The sequence below is a fragment of the Mya arenaria genome, chromosome 11 (genome assembly GCF_026914265.1).
Source record: "Mya arenaria isolate MELC-2E11 chromosome 11, ASM2691426v1".
NCBI lineage: Eukaryota > Metazoa > Mollusca > Bivalvia > Myida > Myidae > Mya > Mya arenaria.
In genome coordinates, this window is record NC_069132.1 from 67,087,674 (window position 1) to 67,111,695 (window position 24,022).

General features: G+C 36.6%; 1 protein-coding gene across 2 annotated transcripts; it reads right to left on the reverse strand.

The window, feature by feature from the left end:
• Positions 1 to 1,552: 1,552 nt before the first annotated feature.
• Positions 1,553 to 23,666, reverse strand: LOC128209571 (rho GTPase-activating protein 11A-like). 2 transcript variants are annotated; one of them, XM_052913654.1, is made up of 10 exons: positions 23,420 to 23,666; positions 19,975 to 20,057; positions 19,680 to 19,776; positions 18,117 to 18,485; positions 17,621 to 17,822; positions 14,882 to 15,140; positions 14,513 to 14,598; positions 13,857 to 13,983; positions 11,899 to 11,986; positions 1,553 to 7,741 (listed from the first exon to the last, which is right to left on the reverse strand). In XM_052913654.1, the coding sequence occupies exons 1-10, from the start codon at positions 23,546 to 23,548 to the stop codon at positions 5,240 to 5,242; spliced, it is 3,942 nt and encodes a 1,313-aa protein (XP_052769614.1). In that variant the 5' UTR covers positions 23,549 to 23,666; the 3' UTR covers positions 1,553 to 5,239. The 2 variants fall into 2 exon arrangements, with proteins under 2 accessions (XP_052769614.1, XP_052769615.1); XM_052913655.1 differs by lacking the exon at positions 11,899 to 11,986 and adding an exon at positions 13,195 to 13,219.
• Between the last annotated feature and the right edge of the window lie 356 nt (positions 23,667 to 24,022).

Here is a 24,022-nt window from a genome sequence, read left to right on the forward strand (position 1 = left end):
GATGAAATTGCTGTCATGAAAAGCCTCAACATCTTGACTAACACCTTACCATGCCCCTATTGCAGGTGCGGAGTTTAAGCAGGATTTTTTGGTGGCATTCATGGTTAAATATCCTAACTTCACAGAGAAAAATCACAATTTTTGCAGGTACTTCATTCCAAAAGTGACTTAGTCATATTTTTTTTTCAAAATGGACAGAAAAAGTCAGGAATTAAGGTTAAGATATGATGTAAAAGCTGCACTCTCACAGATTGACGATTTTGATTACTGTTTTTATTTTATTGCCTAAAATTCCTCAGTTTCTGCATAAATGTCTGGAAACCAGTGATAAAAGAAGACTGACTAAAGATTTAATCGCAGTTTTTTTCATATTTATGGTTGAAAATTGGTTTTATATGACTAAAAACGTTACTATCACTTAAAGAAACTAGACCATTTTTCGAAAAATTGAGATCTGTTCTATTTTGAGTTATCTAATATGCCTTAATTGATGCCAAACTTAGCTGGTTCTTAGAAAAAAATGTCAAACTGTGCAGCTTTAACAAATGCATAAACTTATGCACCAGTCAATTGTAACCACGGCCCCCCCCCAGGTCCGGAGGTATACCGGACATAGCCTGGGTAATAGGCCGAGTTTTTACCTTTCAGGTGGCCACAGTGCCGGGTGAATGCAGTGGTTTTGTCTTTGCTTTAAATATAGCGGGGAATGGGCCTTACCTAGGGTCCCTGAGGTGCCAGGGATTTTACCATCTGTTCGTCCCCGCAAGGCGGGGATTTTAGCCGGGGTTGGCTGGACGGAAGGCAAAGTCCCCACTATTCCTCACACCTAGTGGGGGTTACAATTGACTGGTGCATTATGAATGGACAGTGAAGTTACATGCCTAAAAATGTGGCAGTACCAATTCAGCTGGGACAAGTTTTTGCAGTTAAAGACTTGCCTACAGCAACATACATGATGGGGTTATTCGTATTTAGGCCATACCAAATTGTTTTTAAGTCAAGGGCCATAACTCTGCATATCTTTGTCTTACGAAAAAAATAAACTAACGTGCATAATTTTCAAATTGCCCCCTTTCCACATACTAAGTTTCATTAACCTAGCTTTGATACTTCTTGAGTTATCACAGGACCAAATTGGCTATATTTTTAATAAATCAAGGGCCATAACTCTGCATTACCGGTACTTTATCTGACGTAAAAAATAAACTGACATGCATAATCTCCATATTGCCCTCTTTTCACATACTGAGTTTTACTAACCTAGCTTTGATACTTCTCGAGTTATCGCAGGACTGAGAAATTTGTGAATGGATGGACAGAGAAAAAACCTTACGTCCCCTCCTGTGAAACCGGTAGGGGACTAATAATGTGTATTAAATGGTTATCAAACTTCCTCCTTTGATTTGATAGGATTTCTTAGTATAAAAAATAATGACAAAGACGGACTATGATAAAGAGTATGTTCCATATTACGTAAGTAGGCCATGGTGTAAGTGGCATAAAAACGCAGCTAAAATCAAAATCTAATGGACTAGAAACAAAAAACACAACCCAAGTTGATTACTATATTTAATTGCATATCTAGAGCAGCATAGAAGACAAACGAGACTAGAATAATGAGTATGATCATAAACACAAAGTGAATATTGAACCAGTGAGGGGCGACCAAAAATGTGCACAACAGTAGTGATTACTTCTAACTTGACATTATTAATTGAGGATTCTGTTTAGTAAGGGCTGGTTCTCGTAAATCTTTAGTCATTTCCTATCGGTAGCCAAATTATATAAAAAAAATCAATTTTAATGTGTATTATTAAAAAAACACACACACAAACATGTGTATTTTAAATGAAGTTAAAAAAATGAAATATTTCAGAAATTATATGGTAAGGAATTGCCTTAATTTGTTTTATAAATACCAGTCGAGGCTACTTAAACAAACATAGTGATAAAAGCCAGGTTTAATTTAAAAACAATTCATTTTTAACAGTATTATCAACTAACTAAATTTTCCAATTTCGTACACCACTAATATTATACAAGTATATTTGTGGACATCATGAGCTGTACTGTTGTGCACAGATTGAAAGAGAAATAACCCAAAGTCAACTGTAACTGACACATAATGAGACAAAATATAAATATCTTTCATGTGTTCCTGTGCAGGTTGAAAAAATCCAACCCAAAGGCATGTGCAGAAGCCAGCAATGAAGCTTGCTGGCAAAAGTCTGCAACCCTAGAATAACCATATGTTAAAAAAATCAGATTTTTTATTTTTAGTCATTGTTGACTGTAAAATTCAATTTTGACAACAATGCCCAATGTCAGTTAGTACTATTGACTTTCGACTATTATATAAGATATATATTGTACTGTAGAAAGAATAAATGGAACAAAAAGGCATTTTTAAAGCTGCACTCTCACAGATTGATTGTTTTGACAACTTTTTTTTATTTCTTGTCTTGGAATAAGCTAATTTTTGCGTAAATATCTAACAAACAGTGATATAGGACTGCCGACAAATGAGCAGATTGAAATATTCATTTTTACGTTAAAAAATAGTTACAAGGGTAACTAATGCTTTAAGAAAAATGAAGTTTTCCAAACAATTGAGATCTGTTCAATTGTTGGTTATCTTTTATTACTGAATTGAAGGCATTGATGCCCAAACCATCTAATTCTAGGACATTGTTTTTAAAAAAGATCAAAACAGTCAATCTGTGGGAGTGCAGCTTTAAGTATGAGAAAAAACACCAAAATGGATTTAATGAACTGAGATCTTTATAAGCATGATTGCCGAAGCAATTTTACCCATCTGCCCTATCTACGCAAGCTCCATGTAACACTCCGATCATTGAAAATTATATAGCAAACATAATATATACCACTCACATTCTGGATAAAAACAGTTTGTAAAACAGATTCATAATGCTGAAAACTTAGAATCATGTACATTTTTTGTGTACCGTAGCTTTATCCTTATTGTAAAAAGATTAATTATCATTGATCATTATGATTACTACAGTCGAACCCCATTGTCTCCATCTCCCAGGGTCTGGCAAAAAAACTCAGGAAATTCGAGAAAAGCAGTATGCTAACATTTAATGGAATAAAATCGGTCCTTTACATCCAGATCAAGCCAGTGAGAAAATCGAGCCAAGCAAGTTCCAGCCAACCAGGTTTGACCTGAATGAACATTAAATGAAACAAAAATTTGAATAACTTAAGCAGGCAAGTATAGTATTTACGAAGATGCAATTGTAAGCAGAAATTTGAAAAGCCAAAAATCACTTAAATAATGTTATTAACACTTTTCGCCAAATAGAGCATTTTCTGTCATATTTATATTTTTGATTGATTAAAAACAAAAAATGGTCTAATTTGAACTATTTACAATGTTATATCACCTAAAGAAGCATTTTGTTCACAGTTATTCCCATTTTTTTTTTATTATTTCTTATTTTAATAGATTCAATTTCTTTTTGTTTTCTTTTCAATTCCTTTGCCGACTACAGTGCAGATATCTAGCAGTTTTCAGCATAATATAAATCTGTAAAAAAGTGTAGTAAAATATTTACAATCTATGCACATGTAAAATAACCACACTTCTTGGCATCAAAAACAAAAAGCTTGCCAATAAAGTAATAATCTACAACAATGACATGATTAAATATCTTTAAATAAAAATTAAATTACATAAAAACAAGAAAACACTACGCTAACTTCCTCTAAATTATATCCTAGGAAGTCAGTACCATAAATATGAAATTATCAATTACGAAATGTCAAATATTTTATAAAAGACAGCTTGTACATTCCTTTACAACAAGAAATGTATTTAAAATGCCACATATTCGTTTGTATGGAGACACAGAATTATTTATTACAAAGACCTGTATGTGAACAAAGTATCACAGACATACAAATTTGATTATTGTAACATATTGTAACATGCTCACTGCAAACACAAACTACAGTACACAGAACACATTTTTACACAACATGAAGGCAAAAATACACATATACATGACAGGGAGTTGAAACAAGCCACCGTGGTGAGAAGCGACTGTTCTAATCACTGTGCTGACCAGTCAACCACGCACATTTCAAGGATGATAATAATATAATATTCCAATATATTTTAAATAAGACCACAAATAAATAGTTTGTTTGCCATTTGCAATTCAAAAAAAATGCTTGTTACCAAAATCGTTTAAAGCCTCTCCTGTTTTTGTTTCATTCTTTAGAGTTTTAGCCAGGATGATAGGGTTAAAGTAATAAGAAGGACTGGTTGCGACAGAAAAAGGACAGGGTGAAAACGGCACATTATTTTTGGATGTGAATTACTAATCTACTATAAAATTGGGAAAACAGTGTAAAAAATGTATTTAACTGAAGTAATTTTAGCTTTCAGGTGCTAGATATATTAATTTTGTATTCAAGTATATTTGATCAACTAATAACCTTAAACAAAACATAGAAACTATTTGATTACCTACATGATTCAATTTAAAAAAAAAAGGTTAAGGGTGCACATGCTGGTATCCATGAGGGCAAAGGGGAGCTACAGAAAAGAGCAGATTGCAGCACCCTCTTATGTAGCTAAGACCTTCATTTGAATTACAGAATTTATGGATAATGAACTGAAAAATGAATAAATAACTGCCTAAAAATGTGTATAGAAATACCAAACAAAACTTATTATTAGTGTGGCCTAAGATCTAGTAGTGACACATATAGATGTACCCGTTGTACATTTCTAGTGCAGGGAGTCAAAGAACACAACATCATAGTCTGTTGGTCTACAACAGGAGAGACATCTTATCATGATAAAGACATAGAGCAGAAAACATAGAATACACTGTCAAGAGAAATAAGTGACCATTAAGTAGCATAAAATCTTTTAAACCCTTTCCTTTATAGTGAACTGGCCCCATCAGCTGCCCCTAGTTAATCCCCTCATCTTATTATAACGTAAGGTTAAAAGGCCGATCTATGAGGTTAAAAGTTTACCGTTATCTATAAAGGAAAGGCTTAATAGGCATTTAGTTTTTTTACAAATTGTATTGCACTAAAATGGCAATTAAATAACGGCAAATTGTTCCGAAGAAGATTATTTTCGGGGGTAGAAAGCGAAAAGAATCATGTGACATTTAAAGAAAGAAACAGATCAATCATTTGTGCTTCAACATCCTTGTCATTTCTCCAGCTTCCAGTAAGTTAGGCACATTTATTAAAATTAGAAACTGTTGAAATCTTCATTCTGATTTGGGATCGTGGAAAGCAGCGATCGTCTATTAGTTTTAATCATTTTCGGTGAATGTATGACTCGATTTCGAGGCGAATGCGGGGAAGATCCGAGTCGTTTCAGTGGCTTGATTGGCGACCTTGGAGACTTTGAAGCCGAAGATTTGATAAGTTCTATCGGGGTCTTGTTTGAAGCAGTTCTAAACTTTACTGACTCCAAACTTATCGGAGTTGTCAGAATAGGCTGCTTGATGTCCGGCATTTTAGTTGGTGTCCCAGTGTTTTCTTTGTTATTGACGTTAGCCTTGTCCTCATTCCCTGCTGTTTTCACATTTTCATTGAGTGGAGAGCAGACATTTACACTGTTTATAGCATTGGTAATGGACAAGTCTAACTCTGGTTTACCATCAGAAGTTTGATTTCCAACTTCATGCTCGAAGCGAGACTCATTGACTGAGTGTGCAGAAGAAAAATCCATAGAACTATCAGAATCACCAGTATTGGTTATAACTGATCTGTCTGCATCTTTTTCAGCATAATAAATACTGGGTTTACGTTTCAACCCAGTAGATTTTCCATCAGTTGTTGTGTTCAGGGGATCGGAAGGCTTTATCAGTTGTGTTGAAATTGGAACTTTAGCTGTCCCAAAATGCATCTTATCTTTAGAAAAGTTCAAAGTCTGCCTTATTCCATCAACTTCTTTTGTAAATCCGCCGCAAGGTTTATGAAAAACCATTGGAGGTTTCATTTTACGAGAAGTGGAATTAGCAAACCGAAGTGGTGAAGCATGTCGATCATCAACTTCCTTCTTATCTTCTGAAATTCTATCAAATTGCCTAATGTTTTGTCTAACAAACCCTGCCTTGTTTTTCTGCAGCTGTATTATACTTTCTCTTCGAGGGTTAAGAGCTTCTGCTTGTTGAATAAACGGAAACTTTCCAGGAACTGCAAAATCATCAAAGTCAGACTTTGTCTCAACTTTATGTTCCTTAATGTAACCTGCTCTTGCAAGTAGCTTATGTGTTTCAGCTGATATCTGTAAGTTTGGCTTCACATTCGCCTTCTTTTGCATAAGGCTAGCCTCCAACAAGCTTTTCGACCTTGACACTCGTGTTGGAGTAGGCTCAAACTCCCTATCAAGGTGCTGGGTTGACAGCGATTTCTTCTGGACCAGACCTGGCTTAAGAGATTCATTCCAGGTCTGGTCATTCTGGCTTTCATCAAAGACAGGAATATCTCCTTCATTGTCACTCATGCGACAAGTTTCATCAGCAACACTCATTAAGGCATCTGACGCAGATTTCTCAAACTCATGCATCGTTTCTATTCCAACTCTCTCTTTTTCAGTAAGTTTTCCACTGGTAATTGATTCAGGAGTGGCATCGACTGAGTCAATTCTTGTCTCATCGCAAATTGAGCCTTGACCGCTGTCTGCCGAAACAGACCTGGTCATTTCACGTTCCTTAAAGTTCTGCAGTGGGGACAAACTAGACGAGGCTTCGCTCAGTAAACTGTCCTTACTCTCCTGTTTCTGCTGTGCAAGAGACTTTGGCATATCGTCATGAAGTTTAAAAATGTCGCCATTAACAGAATCAACATCCATAGGCTCTGACTCCTGCTTATTTTTATGAAAAAGTTTATACATTCCACTACCAGTTTTAGAACAAGCCTCTGATTCATCATCGCATACATAACCAGCATCTTTACCTCCTTCATTCATCTCAGACTTTGTAGAGACAAGGCTTGTAGTGGACTTAATCCTAGAGACGGATCCGGGAGAGTCGTCAAAGTCATCTTTACACATGGACAAGTCTGCAACAGTCATATCAGCGGGATTTTTCTCTGTGAGATAGTCCAGGCTACAATCCAGTTGAACATACTGCCCGTCATCAGACGTGTTTGCAACACTATCTGACATTGGGAAACCAATGTCAGATCTATCGAAACCAAAGCTGCGCCTCAGTTTATGCACCTCGCTCTGATCTCCTTGTAGAAGCCCCGCCTTCAACGAGTTAGGTTGACCTCTCTTCAAGCTCCCTTTCCTCATACTTCCCTCCAATGTGCTGTCAACAGAAAATGATCGCCCATGGTTTCGAGGCGTCTCTATTCTACTCTCGCCAAGCATTGACTCAGAAACACTCTCCCTCGGCAAAACGTCACTAATCATAACATACTCCCCCTTTTCATGAGATCCAGATATTGCAGGTTCGGACATTATTCTAGTGATATCGCCTTCTTTTTCGTCGTTAATGATGAAACCTTCGTTTAACGAGTGCCGATCATCTTCATATGTGGCCACATGTGACATTGTCGACTGCTCACAAACTGAAGAGGAAAATGAGCTCTGCACCAGGGCAGCAATGGGAGAATCGTCGGTGATGGATTTACTCTGACTGGATGAGCAAATGACCGGAGCGCTTACTGTGGATGATGGGGAGCCGGCTAGACGATGGCCGACCTGATTGCTGGATCTGTCAATATTTTCCGGGAACTCCTGAAAAACAAAACAGATAGCTAAAGTCCCCTACCATAGTTAAACAGAATTAAAGGACAAAACACCTTTAAAGCTGCACTCTTACAGATTAATTGTTTTGACAATTTTTTATCTTGGAATGAGCCATTTTTTTAATGTCTGAAAACCAGTAATACAAAACTGCTGACAAAAGAGCGGAACACAGATTTCAATTTACGTTTTAAAATTGATGTTTTATGGCCAAATGTGTTAATAAGGCTTTAAGTAAAATAAAATTTTCAGCAATTGAGATCTGTTTTATTGTGAATCTTTTATAACAGAATTGAAGGCACTGATGCCAAAATGAGCTGATTCTGAGACATTTTTTTTTTAAAAAGGTCAAAACTCTTGATTTGTGAGAGTGCAGCTTTAAAGATAAATATAACCTAACAGCTGGTACTAAAAGCTAGACAGTCCTCATTCATTGGCTGCATTTTCCATTCACTGCCTTTCAAATTTAAACCCGTAGAAGAATTGTGTCGATTTCTTTTACTTAATAATGGAGACCAAAATTTCATTGAGGACTAATGAGGAGTGACACAATTATGATCCTTGAATATTGCATCTAGCAGTAAAAATAATGTTAAGTGTATACCATTTTTAAAAAAATATGGAAAAAGACAACTCAGTGTAATTTGTCTTTAAAACTTTATCCGTATTAATTATAAACTTTTTATACATACATGTATAAAACTTGATTTTGACGAAATCTGAATATTCTCGATTCTTTTCTGAGTAGAAACCAGCACTGGTGTCCATTTTGAGAGACCATGAGAAAGCAGCATGAGGGTAATCGAACCCAAAATCTCTCAGGTAAGAAGTGGACACCTATACCACTAGACCACTCTCACCTGAATGGGGATCAAACCCACATTATCTTAGGTAAGAGGCTGACACCTATACCACTAGACAACTCTCGCCCTGATAGGTATTGAACCCACATTTTCTTGGGTGACAGATGGACGCCTATACCACTAGACAACTCTCGCCCTGATAGGGATTGAACCCACATTTTCTTGAGTGACAGGTGGACACCTATACCACTAGACAACTCTCGCCCTGATGGGTATTGAACCCACATTTTCTTGGGTGACAGGCGGACACCTATACCACTAGACAACTCTCGCCCTGATAGGGATTGAACCCACATTTTCTTGGGTGACAGGTGGACACCTATACCACTACACAACTCTCGCCCTGATGGGTATTGAACCCACATTTTCTTGGGTGACAGGTGGACACCTATACCACTAGACAACTCTCGCCCTGATGGGTATTGAACCCACATTTTCTTGGGTGACAGGCGGACACCTATACCACTACACAACTCTCGCCCTGATGGGTATTGAACCCACATTTTCTTGGGTGACAGGTGGACACCTATACCACTACACAACTCTCGCCCTGATGGGTATTGAACCCACATTTTCTTGGGTGACAGGTGGACACCTATACCACTACACAACTCTCGCCCTGATGGGTATTGAACCCACATTTTCTTGGGTGACAGGCGGACACCTATACCACTACACAACTCTTGCCCTGATGGGTATTGAACCCACATTTTCTTGGGTGACAGGCGGACACCTATACCACTACACAACTCTCGCCCTGATAGGGATTGAACCCACATTTTCTTGGGTGACAGGTGGACACCTATACCACTAGACAACCCTCGCCCTGATGGGTATTGAACCCACATTTTCTTGGGTGACAGGTGGACACCTATACCACTAGACAACTCTCGCCCTGATGGGTATTGAACCCACATTTTCTTGGGTGACAGGCGGACACCTATACCACTACACAACTCTCGCCCTGATTGGTATTGAACCCACATTTTCTTGGGTGACAGGTGGACACCTATACCACTAGACCACTCTCACCCTGATGGGGATTGAACCCACATTTTCTTGGGTGACAGGTGGACACCTCTACACTAGACAACTCTTGCCATGATGGGTATTGAACCCACATTTTCTTGGGTGAAAGGCGGACACCTATACCACTAGACAACTCTCACAATGCTTTTAACACAATAATTCTTAATACTACTCATTTGTTATATAAAGTCATTGACTGGCTTTAAAAACGAATATCATGTGTTTCCGGTACGGATAAAAAAAATCCGACCCTAGGGCACGCGCGTAAGCCGGTAACTAGGCTTGCCGAGTTACCGGTTACATGGCTTGCCAGAGGGTGGTCTTTTCGATCTGGACCGGAAAAACATGATATTTTTTCTTGCATACCTACAATTATGAATTTTGTGAAAAATTGACCTAGAAAACGCACCTTTGTACATTAAGCGCAGTAATTTTAAATCACGATCGACGTCAAATAGTTCCTTTAAAAATCGCGCTTTTAGATTATCTATTTTCAATTTCAATCAAAAGTATTGTATTCTTACATTTTTGATTCCGCTCTATTGAAATTGCATAAAATACTTTTCATAAACCATACAATAAAAAAAAAAAAGAAGTGGCACGTTGTAGCACGTGACCCCATTGTGTAAGATGATCATGTGACCAGTGCTGGAAAAATCCATCTTACATACCCCATGTAAGATGAGTCACGCGCAACAATGCGCCACTTCTTATTACATTTATTGTATGGTTTATGAAAAATAAATTATTTAATTTATATAAATTAATTATTATAATTTACATTTATTGTATGGTTTATGAAAAATAAATTATGCCATTTCAATAAAGCGCAATCTATATATATATATGTGTGTGTGTGTGTGTGTGTGTGTTTGCAAGACTTTTAATTAAAATTGAAAATAAATAATCGTTAAAAAACGCTATTTTTAGTCTCTGCGCTCTATGACGTCAGTAAACAACGTAGCACGCGCTGTTAGGTGTAATTGTACAAAAGTTTGTTTTCAACGTCATTTTTTTACAAATTAATAAATTTAGATATGCAAGAAAAATTATCAATCATGTCTTTCCAGTCCGGATTGAAAAATCCGACCCTCGGGCACGCTGTGTTGCCGATAACTTGGCAAGCCCTCCATGGTTTGATCCTTTAAAAGTAACCATTTGGAACACCAGGGGTTCATACTGATCATTATACCATGCTTTGGAAGTTAGTGAAAACACGTATTGTATGATACACAAGGTACATAAATGTTATAACATATATATGGAATCATTCAATAAGATATTCATTCTACAAGTTTTACAAGACAAGTGGAAAAGTTTATATGGAAAGAAACCATATTCAAAATATTCATGTAATCTGAAACAACAGTTAGCTGCGAGAGTACATCTACCAGTAAGCTCATTTGTTGTTTTTCAGAGGAAAAAAAGGGCATTTTTGACTTAGCAATTATTAAATCCAGAGTTATGAGCCTTGCTTCAACATGTGTACCAAGTTCCATCAGAATGTCTTGAATAGATATTGAGTAATGGCCAAGATTACAGTTGTTGCATCATGTCACCAACAATAAAGCAAAGGCTATGACAATAACACACTCCTTTTTTGTTCAGAAAACAGTTGGGCTTATGATAAACATTAACCCCTTCCTCCATAGAGAAATGGCCACATCAGCTCCCTTTAGTTGATCCCCTCGGAACAGAGCTTCCATTAAAAATTTGAAAATGAAAGTATGTAATTCCTTGCTTTTTTTTTTGAAGCTTTCTCAAGTGTGTAAATAGTATAAGTCTACCAAACATTGATGTTTTCAACTTTGTCCAACTACAAATATTATTATCATAATTACGTTTAAAATTTAATAATTTGTTACTTTTACTTGTTCAATTCATTTATATAATTGATTTTACTTAAACATTTATTGGAAAAATGAACCCATTGAGGCAGGATTTGGATATTTTGAAATTCTAAGCCTTTTCCCTTGAAAGTTTTCTCCTATGTTATGATTTTTATGAGTTTTTGTAATACCAAGGACTCAATTTTAGAAGTTTTAGCCAATTTTCAGGGAGTAATATACTTCCAAACTTCTTTTAATGGAAGCCCTGCTCCTTATATAACTTAAGAGTAAAAAGACGCATCTATTCAGCTATGTGTAGAGGGGAAAAAGATGTATTAATGAAGGAAAGGGTTAAATAGTGAAGTAGTATTGTCGATGAGCAAGAAAGGTCCGAACTGTCCTTAAGTTCTTCAATACATGTAGCTACCTGGTCGCCTTTACTTCCGCTGAGACGACGGAAGATTCCCTTGGACTTTGTCTTCTTGCTGGCCGAGAGGTTACTGGTCGACGAGTACCTGGATTGAGTACAGGTGATAGAGTACATGTCAGATGCGAGTACTGTCAGAGTACAAACTTAAGAAAGGGGCATTTAGTCAATTTGGTACTTTAGACATCTCAAAAAACTGCCATCTTTTAGAAAAAGTTTTTTTTTGTATTTTTGGGTTCTTTGCTGATATTATGAAATTAAAATGGTAAAAGTTTTATAAAATTAAAGCACCATTTTAAAGCATTGAAAAAGACTTTCTCATAAAATATAATATTTCAAAACTTTACTCGAAAAGAAAAGGGGGAAAAAAAAAATAATTCTTTAGAGGTTTCTTGGTCAGGTCGTTTTTGCTAAGTCTGTTCTATGTATCAGGTATTCCAAAATTTTACAGCCTGCCCTATTCTTTCCTTAGAATTTTTCTTAGTTTTTAAATTTATAATTCCATATGATCAATTAAATTATCATGGAAAACCATGATTTCAAACCGATTTCTCACTAATAGATAAAAAAGAGCAACTATCTCTTTATCAAATATTAAATATCATTTAAAAACCTTTGTCATTTGATTTGTTTTCAGCACAAGAAACACATGTACAAAATAATTTCATCTACATGATCTAAAATTTTTATCTCTTCACAAATTTATGGACTATGTGCCCCGCTAAAAAGTGCTGAATTAGAATATAAATATATATCACGCCTCCAACATGAATGACGCATGCCATTGGATAAGAACTGGTCACGCGGTGACCCTATTTTTTTTTCCATATTTGTTCACTTATCTTGATATTGTACCGAAATGACGTCTTTTCGGGTTCCAATAAATAAATGAAACATTTATCATCAATTTAAACAGGTTGTTGACGTGATACATACATTACGGGGTTTGAAAGTGACCCATATGGAATATACCGGGTGCAGGTTTACCATATTTTGTTATGAATATTATAGCTCTAACTCAATATAGTTTCTTTTACCCCGTAAATCTCATATCGGGTCACCCACTAACTACGTTACTTATAATATATCGTTTTGATGTCAGAAGCGAATAAAAGTAAGAAGTGATAGATCAAGCAAATCAAGATATTTTTAGATTATAGTTTATATAAAGCCAATTATAGGAATATAAATCATATTAAAAGTATTAATGATATAATGCAATAAATTTGATATGAAGTGATACATATATTTGCATACTAGCAAGCTTAATCCATGTCTCCCTGATCCGTTACTTACATAAATCTTAAAAGCCCACCTAAAGCTTTAAGCAAAAAGAAACATATGGTGTGAAAATAATAAATAGCTCTTAAAAAAATCATGCCTAACATTTCCAATTGGCCTAGGACCATATACCATTCAGTCATAGCTTGACAAAATAATAAACATTCTACAAGCAAATAATAAAAATTCTATGCCTGCCCAAGCCTGTTTTTATCTTTATTTACTAAAATAATCCAATGAAAGGTCTGTACAATGATGTTTCAACAGATTTATTTTTGGAACAGAAATTTCCCAATTTTTTCAACTTTTTTTATTTATGATATCTGGATTTTTTTCTCAAATTAATTTCCCTGCCAGTACTTTTTAAATTGATAAGTCCCGAAATTGTGAAAATAAGAGAGAATGGTTATTTCACTTTAATATAAATTCATGAGTTAATTTTTCAGCTTTTGCTAAATTTATTATGCCCTCTTCGGAACAATGTTTTTTGATACTTCGGTGAAACAGACAATATTTGGCAGTAAAATTAACAAAAATAAATCACTTAATCTGAAAACTGTTTATTTTCCAGAATCCACAAATTTTGCATAAAAAACATACCTGGTAACAACAGACAAACTACCATAGATATATATGCAACAAAATAATGATTCAAATTAACTGTAAAAGTAGGTTACCGTTTTTTCTTGGTTGTGCTGGCAGGACTGAACAGTGCAATCTTCTTCCTCGACTTGGCGCTCTGGCGGGGAGTCTGATGAGGTCGGGGAGGAAAACTGGGCGTGGCTAGCATACCATGTCGCCCACCTGCAATTTGCATAATGTTTGATAACACCAAAACAAACATGTTTGAAAAAGCCCTCTTTCTTCCTGGAACTTTATCTGGTATATCCTTAAACGAAATTGATAAATCCAGCTTAGATCTTTGCAGAACTTCTGCATGTGATTCTTTACAAACACCAATCCTTCTGTTCTGTGTAATTAAGTGTTAAAAAAAGTCAGGGAAGAAAAGATGTTTTGCCTTAAAATTCCTTTGGATGTAGAGTCATCAAGCAAATAAAAGAAACAATCTACCTCTAAAAGGCTGTACTATCATTTCACAATCTATAATAAAGTCTGCAGTACATGCTTACACTTAATTTTCGATTTAACCTCATTTTTGCACAAAATATCTTATTTGAGAGGTAAAATCAGTAAGATTTATAGTCAAACCCGTTGTATTGAACATAAGAATTGCTAAGTTGTATTTCTTATAACAGGGATGTCGTTCTGAACAATCAAGCCATATTTTTCTGTTGTGTCAACATAGGCTACATGTTAAACCAAAACTACTGACCAGGGTGTGGTTTCATGGTGGATGCCGGGGTGAAAGGGGTGCTGGCCAAGGCTGAGTGCTGGGGGAGCTGGTTAAGGATCGCTTTCCTGAAATACAGTACAATCATGGTACCAACATACATGAATGAAAAAAATGTGCTATGCAGGGATTTCAAAACAAGCAATTACATTCAAACAACTTTATTAAGTGGTAATTTAAGGTTTAATACAGAATTCGACCAAGAAACATCTGTAATAAAAATTGAATACTTTATTAAAAATAAATTTCATGAAAACTACTATTAAAATCATCCCAGGTAAATTATTATGCATTTATATATCTATATATGGTATTTTGATAAGTTCAGATTAACACTCAGGTTTAACCTACTTCTTTGATGCAGAGAAGGCTCTTCCATCTGTTGATGGTGCATTTTTCGGCCGCCTCATCACTGGGGTAGCCTCACCTGCGGCAAACTGGAACGTGCGATTCTCGTACGCCCCATCTTCCGTCTGGACAGGCTGCCTGTACGACCCAGTCCCACTAACCTGACTAGCGTTACTGGCCTGGCTTATTCCGCTGGTGTTTGTTTTACCGTCGGTACTCCGCCGCCATTTTGTGATGCTTTGGGCTATACTGCTTACAAAACCTGAAAGGGATGTCAGATGTTTCTCAACATTAAAGTTTATAAAGTTATTCAACACCTTTAGCAAAGGAGTAGCTTTTAGGCTACTTTCAAACTATTTTTCCTACCTACTAACCTGCAGAAGGGTTGGTAAATGGCAAACAAACAATTTTTGAATGATGGCCTTTGTGTAGACTCAAATTCATAAGAAATTACAACAATCACAGAATCATTGTTTCGCTGATGTTTTACAGTTGCTTGTAGCCTTGATTCTCGCTAATGTTTTACAGTTGCTTGTAGCCATGATTCTCGCTGATGTTTTACAGTTGCTTGTAGCCTTGATTCTCGCTGATGTTTTACAGTTGCTTGTAGCCTTGATTTTAGCTATGTAGGTGGAAAAAATGGAAATCATCCAAAACATACATGCCAACCAGAAAGTCAGTGGTCGAAATTAGCACAAGCCCTGCACTGGAAAAATGCTTTCCGGGCTTGCTCAAATTCTGGGCTTTATACAGCAGGGCTTGTTCTAAAATGAATTGCCAAGCAGTAGTATATGAATTCGGGCTGGTTCATCCAAAAGACAGATTTCGATGACTGGAAAAAGGCGAAACCACTTCCCAATTTTCACTTTAAAAGCCCTTCTGTTTTTATTTAACAACATTTTTTTTCTACTTGAAATACTAATTGAGTTCATTCATAATGTGAGAAAACCAATTCATTTTAGAAGTGTCGAGTAATAATCAATCGCAAAACCCTACATTTTACAATATACTGCCGTACCTAGGGTTTTAGCCAGGTTTTAAAAAGGACAGTGTGCTGTAGAAAAGGAACAGGGTGGTGCAGAAAAGGAACAGTGTGCTGTAGAAAAGGAACAGGGTGGTGCAGAAAAGGGACAGTGTGCTGTAGAAAAGGAACAGGGTGGTGCAGAAAAGGGACAGTGTGCTGTAGAAAAGGAACAGGGTGGTGCAGAAAAGGAACAGTGTGCTGTAGAAAAGGAACAGGGTGGTGCAGAAAAGGGACAGTGTGCTGTAGAAAAGGGACAGTGTGCTGTAAAAAAGGAACAGGGTGGTGCAGAAAAGGGACAGTGTGCTGTAGAAAAGGAACAGGGTGGTGCAGAAAAAGGACAGTGTGCTGTAGAAAAGGAACAGGGTGGTGCAGAAAAAGGACAGTGTGCTGTAGAAAAGGAACAGGGTGGTGCAGAAAAAGGACAGTGTGCTGTAGAAAAGGAACAGGGTGGTGCAGAAAAGGGACCGAGTGCTGTAGAAAAGGAACAGGGTGGTGCAGAAAAGGGACCGAGTGCTGTAGAAAAGGAACAGGGTGGTGCAGAAAAGGGACCGAGTGCTGTAGAAAAGGAACAGGGTGGTGCAGAAAAGGGACAGTGTGCTGTAGAAAAGGAACAGGGTGGTGCAGAAAAGGAACAGTGTGCTGTAGAAAAGGAACAGGGTGGTGCAGAAAAGGGACAGTGTGCTGTAGAAAAGGAACAGGGTGGTGCAGAAAAGGGACAGTGTGCTGTAGAAAAGGAACAGGGTGGTGCAGAAAAGGGACCGAGTGCTGTAGAAAAGGAACAGGGTGGTGCAGAAAAGGGACAGTGTGCTGTAGAAAAGGAACAGGGTGGTGCAGAAAAGGGACAGTGTGCTGTAGAAAAGGAACAGGGTGGTGCAGAAAAGGGACAGTGTGCTGTAGAAAAGGAACAGGGTGGTGCAGAAAAGGAACAGTGTGCTGTAGAAAAGGAACAGGGTGGTGCAGAAAAGGGACAGTGTGCTGTAGAAAAGGAACAGGGTGGTGCAGAAATGGAACAGTGTGCTGTAGAAAAGGAACAGGGTGGTGCAGAAAAGGGACAGTGTGCTGTAGAAAAGGAACAGGGTGGTGCAGAAAAGGGACAGTGTGCTGTAGAAAAGGAACAGGGTGGTGCAGAAAAGGGACAGTGTGCTGTAGAAAAGGAACAGGGTGGTGCAGAAAAGGGACAGTGTGCTGTAGAAAAGGAACAGGGTGGTGCAGAAAAGGGACAGTGTGCTGTAGAAAAGGAACAGGGTGGTGCTGAAAAGGAACAGTGTGCTGTAGAAAAGGAACAGGGTGGTGTAGAAAAGGAACAGGGTGGTGCATAAAAGGAACAGGGTGGTGCTGAAAAGGAACAGTGTGCTGTAGAAAAGGAACAGGGTGGTGCAGAAAAGGGACCGAGTGCTGAGGGACAAAAGGGCACAGTGGCCATTGTATTGGGCAGTGAACAATTAAAGCATTATGAAATTCGTAGAAAATGTCAGAAATTTTGCTTATTTGAAGTAATATTAGGTTTCAACTACTAAATAAGGCAAGTTTCTTTTTAATTAATGATCATATATTTGTAATCAAAACAGAAGAAATATATGATTATTTTAAGCAATTAATTCCTTAACGGCAGAAGGGTGCACATGCTGGTCTCCTTCAGGGCAGAAGGGTGCTTTCTAAAAAGGACAGGGTGCAGTACCCTTCCATGAACCATGAAGTAAAACCTTAGCATTACACACCCTGAAAAGAACCGCTTCGTTTCCTCTTCTTATCCTTCTTTCTCGTCTCTTTTGTGTCGTCAAGATTATCTTCACTGGCATCGAGTTCATCGTCAGTGGAGAAGACCTCGGACATGAAGGCGGTCTTTTCTATCATTTCATCTTCCACCAGACACACAAGGTTGGCCTGCTTGATCAGCAGTTCCACTATTGCTGTCTGTACCTACAGAAGGAATTATACAAGAATTAAAAAAAAACAGTTGTTTTGGGGCGATTCCCTTCCTACATTTTTAGGTTTGGGTAGAAAGGTGGGTTTTTTTTTACTTTCTTAATTCAACAATGAGAAAATATATTGACAAATTTTAACACGCACATTAAAAGATGAACATTTTATCTGAAGTAACAAAAAAATCCACACAAAAGGCATAAAACAGTAAGAGCCAGATAATTTTTTTTAGATTGTTGGGCAAGTACAATGTAGAAACAAACATTTTTTACGCCTAACCACATTTCTTACCTGCAGTAGCTTTTCTTCACTGGACTTCATGGTCTCACTCTTGCTATTCATATGCATGAGATTTGGAGCGAGCACCACCGCAAGGTTTGTACTGTCCATCTTATTTTTCTCAGAGTGTGTCGCTATCTTAGCCAGCAACTTCATGATGTACTGTAAGGTTGTAGCGTGTTCTGAGGGAAGTAGAAGACAGGCGAGCAGTACCGCGCGCGTTGCCTCCTCGCTGTTTTCCAGCTGATAGCATCGAACAAACGTGTCATGGTACACGCTGGTGAACAGGGGTTCCGGTAACTCGCGGAAAAACTGTTTTACGAGGGCTGTCACATCATACACATTAGCATCCATGAAACCTTTCCCATTCTCAAGCTGTTGCTGTATAAATATAAATTAGCAACAAAATTATTTTCAATATATTTACCTTTGTTGATAGCATCAGGCATATAACTCGATTCTATCTAAGACATTGGCGCTGACCCTATCGTTTTTGAAGTCAGTTGGTAAAAAAACAAAAAAATATAATCAAGTGTGTGTTTTAATATGCAGTTTAATAAACCCTAAAGCTTTATAAGGAAAATCATTTTAACACCATTCTCAAATGCTGACAATAAAGTTCTTACATAAAGCCTTATTTGAAAAAAGCTACCTATACTACTGGCTTTTGAAAAGGATGTAACTCTTACCAAACCATTTTTGGAGGCTTAAGGATATCCGGCCATATTCACTGCTGCATTAACTTTGTCAATACATTGACTCACCAATAATCTTCCTACTAGTTGCCAGAAATATAAATAATGATAAACTTACTACCTGTCTATATTTGGAAATGAGAAATTTAAATAAAAGGAATTAGTATACAGGTGTAAACAGGGACTGACCTAAAAGCTGAAACCATTTCAGAGTGGTATTCGAAAGCTGCAGTAGCAAAACTTACTCTTTAGAAAACCTTTTGAGGGCTCTCCTCGCTTCAAATTTGAAGAAAACTTGATTGTTAATGCAAAAAATAAAATAATTAACAACCAAATTAAACTTCAAACTGAAAAAAAAGATTGCTGGTACCTGGAGGCACATAAATGCCATCCTTTCCGCCGACAAAACACATCCAGTGCTCCAGCCAGGATTTGAAAAGGGCAGGGTGCTAGGTTAAAAAGGGCACTTTCAATGAGCCTTGATCGGGCACTTGCAAGGGCCAATGTTGAATTGTGTTTTTGTTGTAATTACTTTCAATCCTAATAGTTAGTTATGAATACCTTACTCCTTATCTGTTTTCTTTAATTTAGTGTCAAAACTATTTCTATTTATTATTTACATACTTATTTCTGAAAATTGACTCTGTCAAACAAATGGGCACATCAGGGTGTAGTTAAGGGCAGCAGGGTGCTGGAAAAGGGCAGCAGCATGCCCCACCCTGCTATTTAGGCCTAGCTGGAGCACTGACATCCAAGGTAAACTGGCTTAAGAAGATATATGTACATATATTTAACTTATCAATTGGTAAATGTGGCTGCTATTCAGCCTCTAAAAATGCCAAGCTAATAAACAAATTTAATTTTAAATCTTCTCTTTTACCTTAAGTTCCTTTTGTCTGCTAACAGCTCCAGACTTTCTGAACACCCCTTCATTGTCAATGTTGGCAGAAATGATCTTGGCTGCATCCACAAGAAACCTTAACAATATACACATGAAGGAATTGAGCTGACATACACCAGCAAGCAACTTTATTATAGTATACTAAAATTAGCTCTACTGCTTCTCGATTTTGTGTTGTATGCCAATGACAATGTATTTAATGACAACAACAAAATACCAAAATAACTCAATTGTTTATCTTACAGGAAAGGTCATCTTAAAATAGATCATATACTTTGCCACATATCCACACTCAGGTACATGGACACAATGAACAGCTCCCAGGTAATTCCCAAACAACTGCCCTTTGTTCACATCCTGAAAGAAAGAGTTCAGTTAAGGGATGAAGCAGCCAGTCAGTGATTTCAGTTAATACAGTGCAATCAGGACTTTTTATCTCTGTAGCAGGGCCCAAAATTCTGCTACTCTCCAAATGAATAAGATTTTTTTTCTAATTCATACTAGACATTTGTTCCCAAAAATTAAATTAAAAAGAAAAACTCGTTGTTTGTGCTGCTGATAAAGTTGTCTGTGTGTTTCTAAATGTATGCCTATCTTCCATTTTAATTGAGCTTGATGTGTTAACCCATAGCGCCATTCAATTTTCCTTAAATTTTAAAAGTCACACTCCTATTCAAAATCAATACATACACATGTATAACAAACATCGTTTTTGTCTGATAAACCTTCAACTACTTACTAACTAATGCATTTATGGAAAATATTAATTACTGATATCAAGATTGTAACTGTGTATTTAATAGCAGAAGGCGCATAAATATTTAATGATTGGTTAATGCTAAAAGATTTACTGTGGTCTACTATGGTCTCATAAGGTAGAATTACCGTGTTTTACGCTCATTTCGTTGAAATTAAACTCGGTATTCTTAATAAGAACCTTTGTTTGCGACATTTATTCATCCTTTTGGAATATCAAAACAATATTATTAATTGTGGTAAATCTTATCTGGGAGTAAGAGTGCTTCTTTAAGCATTTTATACTAAAATTAAATTATTTGTTAAAAATTCCCAAAATGAAAAGGACAGGCCTTTACCCAATTTCCACAGACCCCTACAAACACCCTGAAGATACAAGTGTTCTAGCTGTCATGGGTTTGAGCTACAAATTGGGAAAAGAAATGTTCTTTCTTATTTGTTCAAAGACAGATGTGAAAACAAAGTCTATAGCTTAAGTCAGAGGTGAGAATGGCTCAAAGCAAAAATCCCTGAACTTTTTAATTGGGCCAAGTAAGGCCTCTTGGTCAGGGGGGACTGTACAAGAGGGGAGGGAGAGGGTGAAACCCAATTTAAACTCATTACCTTGAAGCATTGTAATAAAAAAGATGTACATGTCAGCTACTAGGCTCAACCCCATGAATTAGTGATGTTCTGACAATTGATTATAATAAAAAATTGACTAGTTAGGCCAGAAATCAGCGAAAAATAAAAAATAATTGTATTTGGTCATAAACGATCATCAATTCAATCGCTGAGTTGTTTTTCTTCTTTCCTCTCGTTATTTGGGTTATGGTCATTTCTGCCAATTTTCTCCTGAAGTTTATTGATACATTCTGAGGTGTTCAGCATCGACGAAAGCAACAACAACCCTAAATTCTTCAAACATACACATAACATTAAGCATAGTTAAGAATTATGGGTTATTGAGCAATAATGAACTACAATTAAGGTACTGTGACTGTCAAAAACCGATCACACTATTGATAATCTGTTACTTTCCCATTATCGATAGTCAAATGCAACCAGATTCCCAACACCAACATGAGTCCTGTCGAAGAAACACTTGCACTTAGCCACCATAGTAAATGTTTAGGCAACTTTTTTAATATTTTGATATTCATTTTGTTCCCTTAGCGACACGGTCAACTTATTCATACCAATGTTAAATGTGTTATTCATCTGTAACTACACAATATTTAAAACTGCATTGTTAAATAAAAACACGAGAGTTACACATATATTATTTTAGCCAATACATTTCACTTATTACACTAGTGTTTCATGAAACACTCATTCAGATCAGCTTCTGTCAACAAAGCTTAATATACTTAGCGCCTGGATCTGTCATTCTTGGCTAGGAAAACAAGTGGGATATGGACGCGTTGTATTCCAAATAATTGTATGTTTACGGATTTTTTTTACGTTTTTTGATATGGCAAATCTTCACGTACAAATTGTTTAGTATCAAAAGTGGGTAGTTATTCCGATCGGGATTCTGGGTTAAAGCATTTAACATCTAAAAAATATCATAAAAACAAGAAATATTACCAGATTATGTTATTTTATATCAGTTTCATACATAAAAATGTCATATCCTACGAATAATTATGAGTATGAGGAGTTTTTAATTTCTTGCTGTCAAAACAGCGATATGAAGGGCACCTGCAGGGCTCAGGGCACAATTTTTAAACAATCGGATTTGGCCATGGCCGAGTTGTTACGATGGTATTTACGAGGTCTATCTAACTTTTCACTTACATGGTAAAATATGAATATAAACCTTTATGATCAATTTAAACCATATAATACTTAATACAATTTCAATATTTTTCTAAACACCCCGATTTTAAACCCGTTTAGACGTAAGGGATTGGAAAAATCCTGTATAAGGTGTCTATAATTTTAGACTAGGACGCGTAGTCGACAGACTATGAAGTAGTCCAAATAATTGTACGTTGACAGATTTTTTTAGATTTTTGATATGGCAAATCCTTCATGTACAAATTGTTTAGTATAAAAAGTGGGTAGTTGTTCCGATCAGGATTCCGGGTTAAAGCATATAGCGTCTATAAAATATCATAAAAACAAGAAATATTACCAGATAATGTTATTTTATAATAGTTCCGTACACAGAAAATAAATATCCAACTTATATATTGAGTTTGACGGCTTTTCTTCATTTCATTCTGTCAAAACATAATGATAAATACATGAAGGGCATCTGCAAGGTTTCAGGGCACAGTTTTAAATCGCTCGGAACATTTCGGCCATGGCCGAGTTGTTACGATTGGGTAATGAGGTCTATCTCGAAGCTTGGTCCGAGGAGGCCGAGTTATTACGATTGTATCGAGTTGTTCCCCTTCACATAATTGTTTTCTGTGTCAGTCAACTTTCGTTTTTTTGGAAAGGTAAACAACTTGTTTTAATGCATTAAATGCTTGTTTAGTGCAAAATAACATTTCACTAACATGGTAAAATATGAATATAACTCTTTAAGATCAATCTCAACCATAAAATACTTCACTTAAAACAATTTCAATATTTTTAAAACACCCCCGTTTTATGCACATTCCCGTTTAGACGTTAGGGATTGGAAGAATCCTGTATAACACGTCTATTATTTTAGACTAACTATGAAGCGGCTGTTCATATGGACTAAATTGCACTCTAACTGCACAGCTTGTTTTAACACCAACACACTACATAGCACAATAATAAAACAAAAAACATTTAATCATTATAAGCATTACAATTTATGAAGTTTGATTAACGATGGTAGTTTGTGGTACGAAGTAACTGGGTACGAATCTTTTAAATTTACCAGATGTCAAACATTGTTAAGCTATTAGAATTGACTTAACGTCTATAAAACAAAAATCGAATTCGAAATATTAAATAGCAGGATGAAAGGACTTCCATTTTATATTTTGTTTAGCCATTACCTGATTTAACTTCGAAGCAGCACGTTTTGCTTTCTTCGGCTTCGGAACTTTAACTCCGAGCTCGCGTAATTCATGTCGGATCAATGCTTGTAAATTGTCTTTATTATCAATGAGACTTATGTGTTTCATAGCTACATCACATTTAAACGATCCTGGAGCCAGAAACGAGAAAAACTCGGCGTTTTTATTGCATTTTTCTCAATCATTCATTGCCAATTTACTTCAAAAATGGCTCCCTTGTTTTTGATTGGTCAATCTGTCTGACATTTACGTCACTTCCTACAAACCGGTGTTGACAATAAAAGTTGTTCGATAATATCTGCATAGAGGCCCGTTGTGGGCGCTAATCATTGCACTCACTAACAGGTTGTTATCGGGTGCCCAACAAAACCGTTGTTGTTGAATTTATTTAGATCACCCCGCTCCCTATAATGGCTACAATCGGATATGACCCTGTCACAACCCAAGTGTGACTTTAATAAGATGTTGAATCCAAAGTTGGAGCCACGTCAGTTTCACCGGTTGATGGGATATAGTCGCCAAAGGAGTAATTTTTTGTACCATATGGACCAATAACAAATCCTACTCTGAGTATTTCCCAAA